This window comes from Eretmochelys imbricata, chromosome 4, assembly GCF_965152235.1.
Source record: "Eretmochelys imbricata isolate rEreImb1 chromosome 4, rEreImb1.hap1, whole genome shotgun sequence".
NCBI lineage: Eukaryota > Metazoa > Chordata > Testudines > Cheloniidae > Eretmochelys > Eretmochelys imbricata.
Window position 1 is genome coordinate 43,350,905 of NC_135575.1, and position 14,980 is coordinate 43,365,884.

The 14,980-nt window shown below is 42.2% G+C and overlaps 1 protein-coding gene across 1 annotated transcript in view; it reads right to left on the reverse strand.

The window, feature by feature from the left end:
- Positions 1 to 972: 972 nt before the first annotated feature.
- The window catches only part of ANXA5 (annexin A5), a 33,664-nt gene continuing 19,656 nt past the window's right edge, over positions 973 to 14,980 (reverse strand). The window contains exons 6-13 of the mRNA XM_077815176.1: positions 12,825 to 12,915; positions 11,657 to 11,736; positions 11,013 to 11,069; positions 8,665 to 8,758; positions 6,406 to 6,501; positions 5,440 to 5,498; positions 2,814 to 2,936; positions 973 to 1,585 (exon numbers count right to left, since the gene is read on the reverse strand). Of these exons, the coding sequence (XP_077671302.1) occupies positions 1,523 to 1,585; positions 2,814 to 2,936; positions 5,440 to 5,498; positions 6,406 to 6,501; positions 8,665 to 8,758; positions 11,013 to 11,069; positions 11,657 to 11,736; positions 12,825 to 12,915 (663 nt within the window). The 3' untranslated portion in view covers positions 973 to 1,522. The remainder of the gene's footprint in view (positions 1,586 to 2,813; positions 2,937 to 5,439; positions 5,499 to 6,405; positions 6,502 to 8,664; positions 8,759 to 11,012; positions 11,070 to 11,656; positions 11,737 to 12,824; positions 12,916 to 14,980) is intronic.

Here is a 14,980-nt window from a genome sequence, read left to right on the forward strand (position 1 = left end):
ATTAGAAAGTTACATTTTAATACTGCATAGATTTTGGTTTTAAAGAGCTGAAATACTCTGCTGTGAGTCAATTTCAACAGTGCTTTTTTAAAAAATGTGGAGTTTCTGCAATTGTGACTGAGTGACTTACGAGCTAAGTTTTGAGCAGCTGTTTATAAACATCTTTTGGAAGCTAGAAACTGTTTCTCTGGTTGTAACTTTATTCTCTATCACACGCACACATTGATTTGACTTACGGGGTTGCTCATGAATGCTAAGCTAATGGTACTGAATTTAAAGGTAGAACATTAAATGAGAATTTTAAGGACTTCCTTCCCTCAAAAAATAAGGGAATAAAAGGATTAGGAAAGATCTGGGTGTGGAATTTTGATATGTACCCCCAAGTGCCAGATGGAAAAAAATATCACTGTGCAATTTGCTGTAAATAAAAACTGTGTTACTCTAGCTACCCTCTCCATGCCCATTCCAACATGTAAGCGGTGACTGAAAATGGGGAAACATTTGAGGGGGATGGACAGAAGAAAAAGTGAAAATTCAAGACTGAAGACTCTTGGTGCAATCACAGTCATGGAGATTTATGTGCTCTTGGCATGTGTCCTATGTGGGGCATGGACAGGCAGCAAGGAGACACCTCCATTGCAAAGGAAAGAAAGAAAGGATTGAAGAAATTGTACATCCCTGGGATTTCACATGCAGCACCCTGTACCCGATCGAATACACTTTCTACCAACAATGTTGCCATCTTGTGCCTGGTTTACAGGATCAAATACACCACCTGGGTGCCTAAAGCTCTCCCCTGACACCAATCAATAAATCCATCAGGAAGCCACCTATCACATTATTACTTACCCATTTCCAAAACACTATGAAAACAGAAAACACTATGTACAGGGTAGTAGGATCATTTAACCAATCTGAAGAAAGAATGGGTTTTTTGCTTGTAAAAATAGATACAACTGTGTTGGGGAGGGAAGTTTATTGGTATGTTATGTTTCCATTGATAGCTCACATTGTTGCTTAGCAGATTCATTCTAATAGCACCAAATATACATTATTATACATGAAAGATATTTTTCCTTAGATCACAATTTTAAAGCTACCTTAATATTTCCATTAAAATGAGTTACCATAAACGAAGTTTAAAAAAAGGTTAAGGACTAAATTTTCTTTCAGTTCTTCTTGGAATGTGTGGATTTTCTCTGCTTCAGCAAAACATCTTAAAAAAATTGTGCATTAAGCCAAGAATCTATCTTCCATGAAGACGAGAACACTCGCATAGTCATAACAGCCACTTCATAAACTCCTGCGGGCTGGGATAGACGGACTTCTACTTGGATGCCGGTAGGAAGAAAGACTGCATATAACTTCAATAACAAGATGTTCATTGGGTCTTTTTAACCCTTAGGATGCTAGTGTGGCTCTAAGCTGCTATAAAGCACTAACATGCAAAACGTAGCTAGACATGCTAACTGAGGGGCTGCAAGGCGGGAGCAGGACTGAATCCTTCATATCACAGACAGCGTTACTCATCATCTCCACCGCAGAGGAGCAAGAGTGCTTTCCTGAAGTCTCCAGATGTATCTTTCTGTGTACGAAACATAGTATTAGTCACAGTGAGTCACAACCATAAAGACGTTTAACAAAAAAAGTCAACCCCAGGAAATACTCTAACAAATAACAGAGTTTCCACCCACAGGAAATCCATTTGTATGACTATCTGCTCAGGAATCACATAAGGAGATTCTCTGACTAACGTATTACTTTTAAACATCCAGACTTCTCGTTTAAATAAAAATTCCTGAAAGATTTCAAATGGCAATACTGGAGCTGGGCCATTTACTGCAAGTTACAAAGTCATTTCTTCCATTTGCAAACCAACTAACCAAGGGAAAACCATCCTAGCCCAAAGCAGTACAAATTAAAACCTTTTACATATTGAAGGTGACCTTCAGTAAGTTAGGAGGGGTCCAATCCTACTCCCATGGCAGTCAAATGGGAAGTTTTGCTACTGACTCCAGAGAAAGGGAGTCTGGCCCCACTTGTTTTTTGTGCATGGGGATGGAGGGGCCCCATTTGATAACTTCAAAAGCAATTTGACACAGCAGAATTGAAGGATTGCAGTGTATAAACATAACTGAGAAAGAGATGAAAATGGAGACAATACTATATGAAGAATACTTCTACAAATATTGTGCTATGGAAAAGAGTTATGGCTTATATTAAACAGCTTTTTACTTTAAAACAAACACATGAAAATCCTGTAATATCTAGTTTTCTTACCAACTCCCTTCCCTCTCACGTAAATGATTATTATTCTGCCTTTGTCTGCAATAAAACTTTCCCTTTGGAAATGATGTAAAGGGAGACTAGATTGTAATTGCAGTCCAGCTCCCTTGCACAACATTGCTTGCACCATGGGGGAAAAAATAATGGAACAGAATCACATGCAGGATTATAATCTCAGTTGATTTCCTTCTGCTGCTAACAGCTTCTCAGAGACATACAAAATGAAAGGAAAGGTGCTCCAACCAGGAAAGAAGTGTAAAAAAGGCAGGAAAGGAAAAAAATGTCTCTGATTTTATCAGATCTACCCCACTACTACACATTTGCAAGTTCTCCTTTTTAGGAAATATCTCCCTTCCAAACTACTCCAGCATTTAAGCCCTTTACAAAAATTCATTCATTCATTCAATATTGTTCTTCAAATGTTACCTACACTACCTAAGCCCTAAAGGAGGAGTCTTATACCACTTATAGATACTATTCTCACCAAAGTATTTCTTTATCAGTGAACTGGATTTGAGAGAATTTACCTGAATCATATGATGCAAAGATTTCGCAAAATTCTTTCTGAATTCACGTCTAATGTCCAGCAGATCAATTTCGCTCCTCGAAACCATGATTCTGATCAAAGTATCATCATCGGTGCCAGTTCCCTATGTTAAAAGATATTTAAATATTATTTTAAAGCATCTATTTATGCTGAGCAGGTATTCTGATCTAGAAAAAGTTTGAAAGCCCTCTGTAGTGTGGTTATAACTGGTACTGTAAATACATTCCACATATAGTGAGAATGTATATGTGTCTTCAAAGAACCACTGCATTGTATTTCTACCTTATCAGTACAAGATGTTTTGGTCTGTATCATAAGGCACTAAAATTTCAATGTGAAGTAAAGAACTGATGTTGTGAAGTGCTGTGTGCCCTGAGCGTCTATGATGTTGAGGATGCTCAGAACCTCCCAGTTCAAGTTCACCACCTTGTAGCTTCATGCCGTAAGTGCCCAAACAAATGGAAAATGATCCAGCTCCAAAAATCAAAAACAGTATGGTATTGGCATACTATGATCAAGATCAGCATCATACTAAACGATCCTCAATTCCATCCTAAGAACTGACTTTTTCCACTGAAAGTTGGAGCACAAAGCCCAGTGATGACTAATCAAGGCACGTGACTTGCTGTAAAAGTCTGAGTCACTGGTAGAAATAACTATTTTCAAAATTATCTGACTGCTCACATGAATGGAGACTGTGGTGAATGTAGCATAACTGTGCATGTACTCTGTTCAGACAGGTGTTTTTTGCTTTAAAAAAAAGTTTTGAGATATGTCTACACAGCAAAAGCTGTGCACAGGCAAGCCTATCCAAGCTAGTTTGACTCCAGCTAGCATGCATAACAATACCAATGAACACAGCACAGGCTTCAGAGCAAGCTACTGAGCTGAGCATATACCCAGTGTCCATACCAGATTTGTACTACCAGCAAAGCAGCCTGAACTCCACTGTCTTCACTGCTATTGTTACCCAAGCTTTTGCTGTGCAGACATACTTTAGTGAGTTTTAGCAGGGATGAATGGTGCCAGATTGACAGCCCTGAAGTCCCAACCCACTAATGATCAACCAGTCAGGTTCAACTCAGGCAATGGCAATGCAAGTTTCAAAACCAATATGCTTCAACAAGGTCCCAGATGAGCCCCCTACCCTTATCTCTAGCCCCTATTCTCCATGTCCAGTCAATCCTCAAACTTTTGGTTGTGACTGGCGGTGGTTTTCATGGTACACATTTGAATGTTTTAGATGGCTGACCTAAGGACGCTCTCAAATTATGCCAAGAACGAAAAAGCCCCCTTTTTGACCAGGATCAAGGAGTGGAAACCACCTTTGCCTCTTTCAGATGTGCAGTGTAGGACTGAGCCCTGTGTGCAGTCCCTGAATGGGTAACTGTGTCATAACAGATTAATTATATTAGTAAATTTGTCTGCTGAAATTATGAGAAAGTGGTCTCCTTCCAGATAAAATCTGTAGAACCTTAATACAAAATTACACACTTTCTATAGGTTTTTTTTAATCAGCCTGTAGAATTTAATAAAGAATCATATCCCTGCAACAGAAACCTAAAATATGGTTCAATACACCCATAGAAAGGTTTTCTACTAAATGCCACAGATTTGTAGAGTATTTCTTCAAAATTTCATTATATTTCTAGGGAACCCTATGTTTTCATCTCATTTACATTTTATAGGGCTTTTCTATAAAGGTAGTAGAACTGTTCTTTAAAAATCCAGCTACCACTTCATGATTTCCTCCAAGTAATTACTCATGCAGACATTTTATTAATATAAATTTTACTTCTTGATAAACCCATTTTAGACAAAGGCCTTATCTTCAAGAAGGAAAAAACCTATGGAGAGCCTAGTCATTAACCTGCTAGCTCACATGAAAACTACCAACTGCCCGCTGTCTTCACTAGGATTTTAGCTCATGTTGACTATCTTTTTTTCCCCAAGATGACAAGGCCTAAAAGGGAATGTGCATGTGTAGCTAAGTGAGGAGGGTGGGAGAAGCGAAGTCACAGGGGAGCAGGGGAATGTAGGAATCAGTAAAGCCAGATTGGTGTTTAAACCTCTCCTTTTGGAGGCTCCTCTTTACTTCTCAAAAATGGGATGGACTTCAAAAAACATTTGAATGAGGAACTAGAATTTTACTTTATAAAGTTGGAATATGGGTCTATAAATGGTCATCTTAAAAAAAAAAAAAGAGGTAGCCATTTTGAGGTCTGCAGATTTTACAACATAGCTTTTAGTCATCCTTGTTTTCAAAATATGTCACCTGCAGAAATTACAGCTTTCAGCAGAAGATGCTCCATTTTCAGGCCAGCAGAAGGCCCCTGATAGCAAGATGGAACATTGCATACTGGGATATATATCGTCTCTAAAGGTAGTGTTTCCATATTGAGGATTATAGTGCCTACCATATTGTCAATTTATCCAAACTAGTCACAGCCTGGCAAAATTTGGGTGAATTTAAGCTAGTATCTCTCTCTCTTTTTTTTTTTATTAAAGAGAGAGAGAGAGAACAAAGAATGAGAGGGGAGGAGGAGGGGGAGAGAGAAAGGCATTACTTGGAGGGGAAAAATGGTCTGTGGATAATAAGTACTTACCTTCATGGCATAAAAGAGAGATTCAGCAAAATAGGCAGGTACACTTCGGACACATTTCACTGAAAAAACGAATCATTAATAATCAGTTTCTATTGAACATATATGACAATCTGACGGGAGGTAAATATTTTGACTTTCAAATTACACAATAAATACAAATTTAAGCTTTGGAGCAGAAAACGTTCTTAAGGCTATCATGCTCTTTCCAACATCCCACTGCTTCGTTTGCATGGGTTTATGTCTGTGGCTCACTGACTCCAAAACAAGAATGATCAGTTTACACCCAAATATTTTTTCTGCTCGTCCTACGTGGGGTCCGAAAGGTAGAAGTCCTATCTCATCAGCAATACAGATCCCGCTAGACAAACTCTACCCTCAGATTACAAATGTGCCAACACCTTATCTTCAGTAGCCTGGCCAGGGCAAATGAGGGCAGAGCTTGGTCCCACAATTAGATATTCGTTAACAGTGCTTTTGATGATGCATGTGGCTGAACAGAATCCAGTTCATTCTCCCGTAACAAGAGGAAAAGCTTATTTACTAAATAAAAAATAAGATTCCAAATGAGCTACTTATTTTGTAAGAGCGTGCGTCACTTTTTGACCAAAGTCATTCTTTTAAAATTAACAATCAAAACAACATTTTTTAATCTCGCACAGACTAAATGAAACCATTTCTGGAATACCTGCATCCTAGATAATTTAAATACCGTTATTAAATTAGAGTTCAACTGGATTTACACTGAGTCAGCATGGCAACAATAAATAGTAATGTAATCCCCTGTGCAACTGGAGATTTTAGAATTTAGGTCATCAATTTGAGAATACAGGTGTCAACTTCACTCAGGCTGTTGATCAGGTTACTCAGCACTGTTTTAATCCCTTTACAGGAAACGCCATGTCATCATTTCGGAGCTCACATTATAGCGCCTACAAATAGTGTAACGGTCGTAAGACTGTTAATTACCAATTGCCAGAAGCAACTTCTCCAGATCCCCAGAGGTTTCACGGTCAATGGTTTCTTCAATTTGAAAGCCAGAGATGGTCATGTATTTGTCAAACACTGAAAAACCAAGGACAAGTACAAACTAATTACATGTACGTAAACATTACTACTTCTCCCACTGTCCCCCACAGTGTACGCTATTTTCATTCAAGTACCATATATTATCCACTGCTCAAACCCCATTCTCCAGACACTCTTCCCCCACCTTATTTTAAAATATATTTTTTCTAGCAGACTGTTACTGTACAATACAATTCCTCAGCGAGGAGAATGTAGTCTCCCACGTCTCCTGACAGTAGTTTACAGTCTGGCTGGCATGAGTAGCATATTTAAACAAAAACGACACTGACACCACCTTAAAGAAACAAGCTACCTCACATCCCTAACAAAACTCTCATCTATATTGGATTATGTGGAACATTCTGCATTTAAACTCAATCAAACTGCCTGCACCATCAGATCTGAGCACTTTCCACAGATGTGAGACAATCTCCCCATCCAACTACCCAACACTGCACCCTCCCCCAGGCTGAGCTGAAGCTAGAAATTCAGGAGTCATCTCTACTGACCACTGTCTATATTTCAGAGTACCCCACAGCACTTATTACTGGCCAAGGCTTCATACCCCAATGCCTTGAAGGCAATCAAGCCATCACTACCTTAAAAAACAAAGATTGCACAAATTCAGAAGCTATCATAGAACTGGGATTAGAACCCAGATCTCTAATATGCCAAACATAAATTATATTCACCCTGAAAGGCCAGATCTGAAAGGCCGAATGTGTCAAATATGTGTAGGCTGGTGCATTTGGTTATTACCCTGACTCCCATCTCAAAGCCAGGGATAGAACAGAGGATCCCCGATCTACTGCTCCCTAGTTGTGTAAACCAATGGCCAAGTTCTCCTCATAAATCCCTCTAGCACAGGCTTCCTGTTAGCTACAACGAGTAAGGCCTGTTTTGATTTCTAGAGGTCAATCACCCTAAAGGGAGAAAGCACAAGTAAAAGGTCAAAAGACCTTTTACTTTTGCTTTTGTGGAAGAAAAGCAAAGTGAAAATAGGCAATGGAGTAAGAAACAATAAGTAGCAAAGTGGAAGGCAGGCAAGGCTGTAAACGAAGAACATTTCATTTTGTATTCCCTTCTGAAATGGTCTTTATTCTGCCTACTACACATGTGCTTAACGTCAAGTACGCAAGAAGTGCCACTGGAGCACCACTCAAATTAAACATTTCTAAAGTGCTTATTACAATTTGGGATGCTATATAAACAACAAAACTGGTCTTAATTGAGAAGGGATTCACAAAATTCTATTAGTTTTGCAAATCCTTTGAACACAAAAGAATGATCAAGCAAAACCTTCCACTCAAAAGTGTTTCCCCATCTTAATCTGCACATCCTTCTGCATCAGAATTTGGTGAAAAAAAAAAAAAAAAAAAAGACATAGTATACCCAGAAGGTGGGCGGGGGGGGGGGGGGGGGGGGGAGGAAGCTACAGCATGCAGGGGTTGAGGGAAAATACATTAAAAATGCCCTTTATCCGACAGATGGGCTGATCTCAGTCACATGATGACTCATTACGGAAAATGAGCACCACACATTTTGCTATGCTCTTTTTCAGATGAAACTAATAGCACAGATACAGACAGACACACTCCAGCTGTCCCCTCAGATCTATCACCCCCTTCCTCCAAACTGCAGCTTTTCACTGCTACTTTCGAAGGCCACGTCTACACTAGCACTTACATCAGCAAAACTTTTGTTGCCCCAGGTATGAAAAAACACCCCTGAGCAACATAACTTTTGCCAGCATAAGCACTCGTGTGCACTGCACTAGGTCACTGGGAGACGCTTTCCCACCGACATAGCTACCGCTGCTTGTTGAGCTGGTTTTATTATGTCAATGGGAGAGCTCTCTCCCGTCGGCATAACGCGGCTACATGAGTGCTCTTACAGCGGCACAGCTGTATCAGTACGGCTGTGCTGCTGGAAGTTTGTAAGTGTAGACCTGGCCTAAGAGGAAACTACTTAGGGGACACAAAGAGAAGTCCTTTAAGGGATGTCGTAAAGACTAGTGGGCCACAAATGCATAGAACCCTCCCCAAGATCAGGGAGCCAGAAACAGTTCCTTCATGGCTCCTCTCCTACAGGCTGCGCCCATCACACACCAGGCACAGCTGAGATTCTGGTTTTCAGGTCTATTTGCACCACTTTACCTACCCTTCCTTAGGTGACAGACACTTCGAGTTCCCAAGATGGTGATGAACTTTTCTTCATCTGTTCCCCATTTCAGCTCTCCAGCCTTAAATAAGACCTGTTATAATTTCAAGAAACCAAAATAATGTTAGTAATTTCTTCACACATTCATTTGAAGGACTCTACGCTCCATAACAATTGCAATTGGAGGGGAGGAAGCTTGAGTGACATGTCCCAAAAATATACATGAGGACAAACTAGATATGCCATATCAACATGCACACCAGTGCTCCATCATCACAACAGATATTTCTTGCCATCATCCTCCATCACCCCCACCTCTTTCCCTTAGTCCCCGTTTTAGTTTTGCCATCTGAGTGATACTCTATCCTCATTAACCCGTTCATGCCCTGAGATACATGGCACATGTACAGTAATAGTCCTGCTTCATACAAACATGAGGTACCCTTCCAACAAATGTTTTAGAAACATACCTTCCCTCCCTGCTAAAAATAAAATTATATTATATTTGGAAGACCCATGTTAGCCATCAGACCTGCTGCAATCAAGGTCTCCCTTTGACTAATCCAATTTCCACATGGTCCCATACTAAGTAAGTTTTACAAAATAGCAATTTATTGAAAGTGTTAACAAGGGCAAGATGTATATAGTAGCAGAAAGCTAGACTGTGCTCTGGCTAGGAAGCCAGCACTTGAAAGAACTTAAAATGCAGCACTTCACCAGCCACCATCAAAATATACACATACCACACCTACCCATGCCAGACACACAAGTATTTTGCATCGGAAAGTCGAGAAAAACATGCACTCTAAAGCACACACACAGATTTCTTGACATAAATTTAACAAGCTCTCATATTCTTCCTCTGCCTGTGTTATATTCTTGACCTGATTTATGACCTAGGCCCAGATTTCCAGTCCTGTGCATCAAAACCACAGCTCCTAGCCACTGGAGTTCATGTCCTCATTTGATTAAAATTTTAATTTTAATTATATAGATCATTTTATCACCCAACCCCCATCCAACCCTCCCTACTCCCTGACTGCCCTGACTCCTATCCACACTCCCATCCCTGACACATCCCCCAAGACTCCCATGCCTATCCAACCCCATCCTGTTCCCCATCCTGACCCCCCACCCATTCCAACCATCCCCTGCTCCCTGTCCCGACTGCCCCTGGGAACCCCTGCCCCTTTTCCAACCCCCCTGCTTCCCATCCTCTTAGCATTCCACTCAGAGCAGCAGGACTGGCAGCCGTGCCGCCCAGCCGGAGCCGGCAATGCCGCTGCGCAGTCTAGAGCACTGGGGCAGGCTGGCGGCTCTCACAGCCGCACTGCCTGGCAGGAGCTTGCAGCCCCGCCTCCCAGAGCACTGGCGGCACAGCGAGCTGAGGCTATGGGGGGAGAGAGGACAGCAAGGGAAGGGCCGAGGGCTAGCCTCCCCGGCCAGGAGCTCAAGGGCCAGGCAGGAGGGTCCTGCGGGCCACAGTTTGCCCACCTGTGATCTAGGCCCACAACCTGCATGACAAAGTTTTCAGCCCAAAACTATGTGAAACAGCCAAGATGCAACATGCATTAAACAAACTCTGCAATCAAACTGCTGAGAATCTGACCACTACTATAATTAACAACAAAGCCAACTGGATCTGCTAAGAGGTACCATTTCAATTATTATATTACTCCTACTCCTCCTTGGAGTGCAGTTCTAAGAGTCGGAGGCAGAGCTATGGAAAATATAATTCCACTGCAGTATTCCACTCTCTGGAAAGTTGTTCAGACAGTCGTATCTGCAGTGGCAGCTCTGGGACTCATGTGGTTACAATAAAGCAACATATTTGGGACACTTTCTCTTTTGAGAACTCCACCTTCTTTTGAATCATCCCTAAACATGAGTAATGCTCACGTTGCATCATCTAGTAAATTACAGGTCCTACACAAATCTTTTATGTCAAAGCTGGCCTGTATCAGAACATCAGATCTGAATGAATGACTCTGAATGCCCCCAAATTTTGAAAGTGACAAACATTTGAACATCCAATGTTGGAAACATCCATTTCTCTCAGACATTTGTAGTTCCCACTGCCATACTATTTAGGCTTCTCATTTTATAACTTGCAAAATTGGGTTGAGGAAGACGTGGAACAGAGGGGAAGAGAGTCCTAAAACTCGTGTTTGAAATCTGGATCTCAATGTTGCAGCTTGCACCACCTCTGTTTTCACATCACTTGCAACAGAAAGGAAGCAACAGTTATTTCCAAAATCAAGTCTCTCTCACATCTGGGCCCCACTGGTGCATCCATTTTATTTGTATATTAACTTGTATGAAACACACTAAAAATTTTTTTCACTTACCTGAGCATCTTGCTCAACCAGACCCTCATCAATTCTTCCATCAGGGTCTCTATTAGCCTAAAAATAATATCCAATGCTTAGTCCAAAAAAATGTGGTCCAATATAATGAGCATAAGATTCAATGCCAAATAAATAATCAGTAATTTATGTTTTTCTGCAGTCTTATTTCCCTTCCCTCAGCAATAAAATGCTAGCACACAGCAGGGTGAATTAAGTATTCTGCCCCCCCAATTATAAACAAAAATGTACGTATCAAGCTCTCTGTTATCTAACAGCTTCTCAAGACACCATTGCAAATTGTGAGTTACACCTGTCACTGGAGGTACCAGAGCAGAACTGGATCCTAAAACTGAACCACCATCACTTCCAATCCACTCACTGGGGTCAATCCGGCACCCTGCTGCTGCCCCTCCATATAGTTCTGGTGTAGACCAACTCTCTGGGTGGAGTAAGCAAGCAATTATACCAATCTCCAAGATTTATGTCCATAGGTGTATGAAAATAATTCAGAGTGGCCTCTTTGTAAAACAGATTTAGATTCCGAGTTATTCATCAGTAGTGAAATAAGCAAACACTGCCCTGAATTCTGCAGTCTAATACTGTAATCTCACAGATGCTCATGCACATACAAAATGAAGACTTACCTGAACAAGGACTACTAGCATCCTCTGATAGTAACCTGTTGTGTCTCCTGTGACATGATCTTCTAAGTTGGCTTCATATTCTGCAAGAGAACACCACCTTACAGAATTTCTCAACTCTTTCTAATGGAAAGAAGTGATGCCCTCACTAGTCCCCAAGAGACAGAGGAAGTTAAAGGCTCACCTAATCTGATCATCATCATCATCATGATGTCTAATCAGCCTTAAGGAGCCTTATAAGCAAAGGGCTGTATGCTGCCTTCAATTATATCTGCATAACCCAATAGCACTGAGAAGATGAGGCAGAAGGTACAATCTGGCCTTTGTCAGCATAAAATCACTAAGCCAACTATTACTCAAAGTCAGACCCAGGTTCTGTTCTCATTCCAATGTCAGGGCAGGCTCTGAAAGCAAACAATACTGTAGAATTCTGTACTAAGCAGGGAGTGTCTAGTCATATTCAGACGTGAAACCTTCCCTCCAATACAGGAGCCTGGATGCATACATAGTTAATTTAGCTAGTTATCTTTGTTTTTAGGAAGTCCCCCTATCCATGGAAGAAAAAGGTTTAGTCTCTACAAATCAAAGGAAGAGCCACCTGGAGATGGGAAAAGACCCATCACTCTTATTGGGGTCACTGTACTCTCTGTGGTTCATGCCATCCCTAGAAACACAGGAAGAGATGCATTAGCTTTAGCATGAATAGCCTTAGATTGCGCAAAAGAAAGATAGCCCTGGGTGGTGCTTAGCAAAAACCTTAATAACAAACAGTTGATTTTAGACAAGAGTTTCAGTTCGTTATGTGGTGCCAACTTCCTCCTTCCCCATTATTGGGCTCCCCCACACACACTTTAGAGTGAATAAAATCAACAGAAAAGTGCCAAATTTAAGTGAAATCCCACTATAAAAAGGAAAAATATTAAACGTTACATCCCAACGACAATTTGGCCCAAAAAAGTTGGACTGTACAGCTGTGTCTGAGCACTAGCCTCTGGCCATGCAAGGGTCTCCAGCCCACCAGAATAAAATTCCAATTGTAAGACAAGTCTTCATTTTGTACTGCCATCCTCATTTCTTCCCTCAGCTCTCAAGTATGCAGTGTTAACACAGACACTAAAAATATTAAGCGGGCTAAAGAGAGGACACATTTTAAACACTGACTGAACTTTACCTTCCAGATAAACTTGTTTTACATTCCGCAGCTCTGCAGTTGTTCTGGAGGCAAGAATTTCAGTCAGCACTTTCTCGTTGGTCCCTGCTCCCTACATTAAGGGCACAAATACAAAGCACTGGATTCAGTAACTGAGAGAAAAGATAATTATTTCTTAAACAACCCCAACAGCAGTATTCTACCTTACAAACTATGGGGTGGGGAGAGCACACTGCTTTCTTTCTACCAGCTGTGTACTCTTCTATTTGAAAAAAACCTCAGTTTTTAAGGTTTGGTTTGACTTTAAATGGGGCCTGATTGAAAACTCAATGGAAAGACTTCTATGACTTCAGTGAGCTTTGAATGAGACCCTCAGTGCTCAAGCACACCAAGCTCTATTTTAGTTAGGTAACATGTTCTGTAACATTCGTGCAGCTGAAATGATGTAACCGTACTTCCTGGGCAACTCTCTGGTACTCACCTTGTCTTACAAGGTCTCACTAGGATCACCCGCATACACAGAGTCAACCCAGGAACTATGGCTAGATCACTTCAATTGCACTACATTTACAACCAACCTTTTACTCACCATGAACACATTTTTTAAATAAAATTGCCTACTCAAGCACCTAAGAATTTTAAGTCCACGTGCTCTCATTACAATGTGCACAACAGTCACTTTCCACTCCTTTAAGTATAATATTTACAAAACACAAGGCAACACCTTATTTATGCAAGCCTGGATTGGCTGTGCCTGCAGGGGATACAAAATGAATGCTAATTAGCCCTAGCTCAAAATTATTTTCTTCAAACAAGAAACAGTCACCCACCTGGCCCCAGCAGGCATTTACAACTCCTCTGAAATGAGAAAATTCTAAACAGAAATTTTGAGATATATTTATAAGTAATGAAGTCAATCAGGTTATGAACCATCATCCGAACACATACAGTTAGATTGACAAAGGTGTGGTAACTAGGGTGACCAGATTGCAAGAGTAAAATATCAGGACACATGGGAGGTGGGGGGCAGCCACAGGCTCACAGCCCCCACTGGAGCAATGGGTAAGGGGGGCGCAGAGCCCTAGGAAGCTGTGAGGGGGGCACACAGCCCTGGCTCCGGCCCCCACCACATGCCGCGGGTCAGAGCTGCACGGCTCCAGCTCTGGCCCCTGCTGCAAGGGCAGGGGCCATCTCAGGACTGGGATAGGGGGTTGGGGCATGGAAGCAGGGTGCTGACTTCGGGAGGGAGTTTGGGTGCGCGAGGGGGCTCAGGCCTGGGGTTGGGGTGTGGGAGGGGGTTCAGGTGCGGGTGGCGCTTACCTCAAGCGGCTCCCCAGAAGTGGCAACATCTCCCTATGGGTCCTAGGCAGAGGCACAGCCAAGCAGCTCTGCACGCTGCCTCTGCCCACAGGCATCACCCCCGCAGCTCCCACTGGCCGCAGTTCCTGGCCAATGGGAGCTGCGGAGCCCCCCGGCTCTCCTCTACCTAGGACCCAGAGAGAGATGTCGTCACTTGTGGGGAGGGGCACGGAGCTGGGTAGGGAGCCTGCCAGCCCTGCACCAACTGGAAGCCTGGGAACCCTACTGAATATCAGGACAAATGGCATCCCGACGGTACATCGGTCTGGACGCAAGACGAAGAGTTAAATATCAGGACGTCTGGTCACCCTAGTCACTATGCCTAACTTTTAGCCACCTAGAAAAATCACTGTGATTCACAAAACCTGACTTAAGCATGTGGGCTCTCTATATAATGAATGTGGAAAGAGGCACCTCAGATTGGGATGCACAAAAGCCAGCAGCTCCCTGCCTACGCAGCCAAAGCACCTAAGAACAAGACAAGGAGATGCCAAGGTGAGGGGTAGATCCTAAGCCCCACCCCACTCAGTGCTCAGTACCTAAGTTAGGCTACAAGGAAGCACCTCTTTCTGCTTGCGAGTCTGACCTGCAAACCCTCTCTTGGCATTAGGCACCTACACCGTTTTTGCAAGGAGGAGTTCCCTTATAACCTTTAGTCCAGAGGTGAGGGATTACCCGGGTTGTGGGCAGCTTCCGATTTAAGTCCCCCTGCCACCTGAGGGGGAGAAAGGATCTGCCACCTCTGCGGTGAGAGCCCTAGCCAGTGAGCTATGGGATACTCGGACACTGGGCTTCCTCAGTCTCTCCTGTTGAAACTG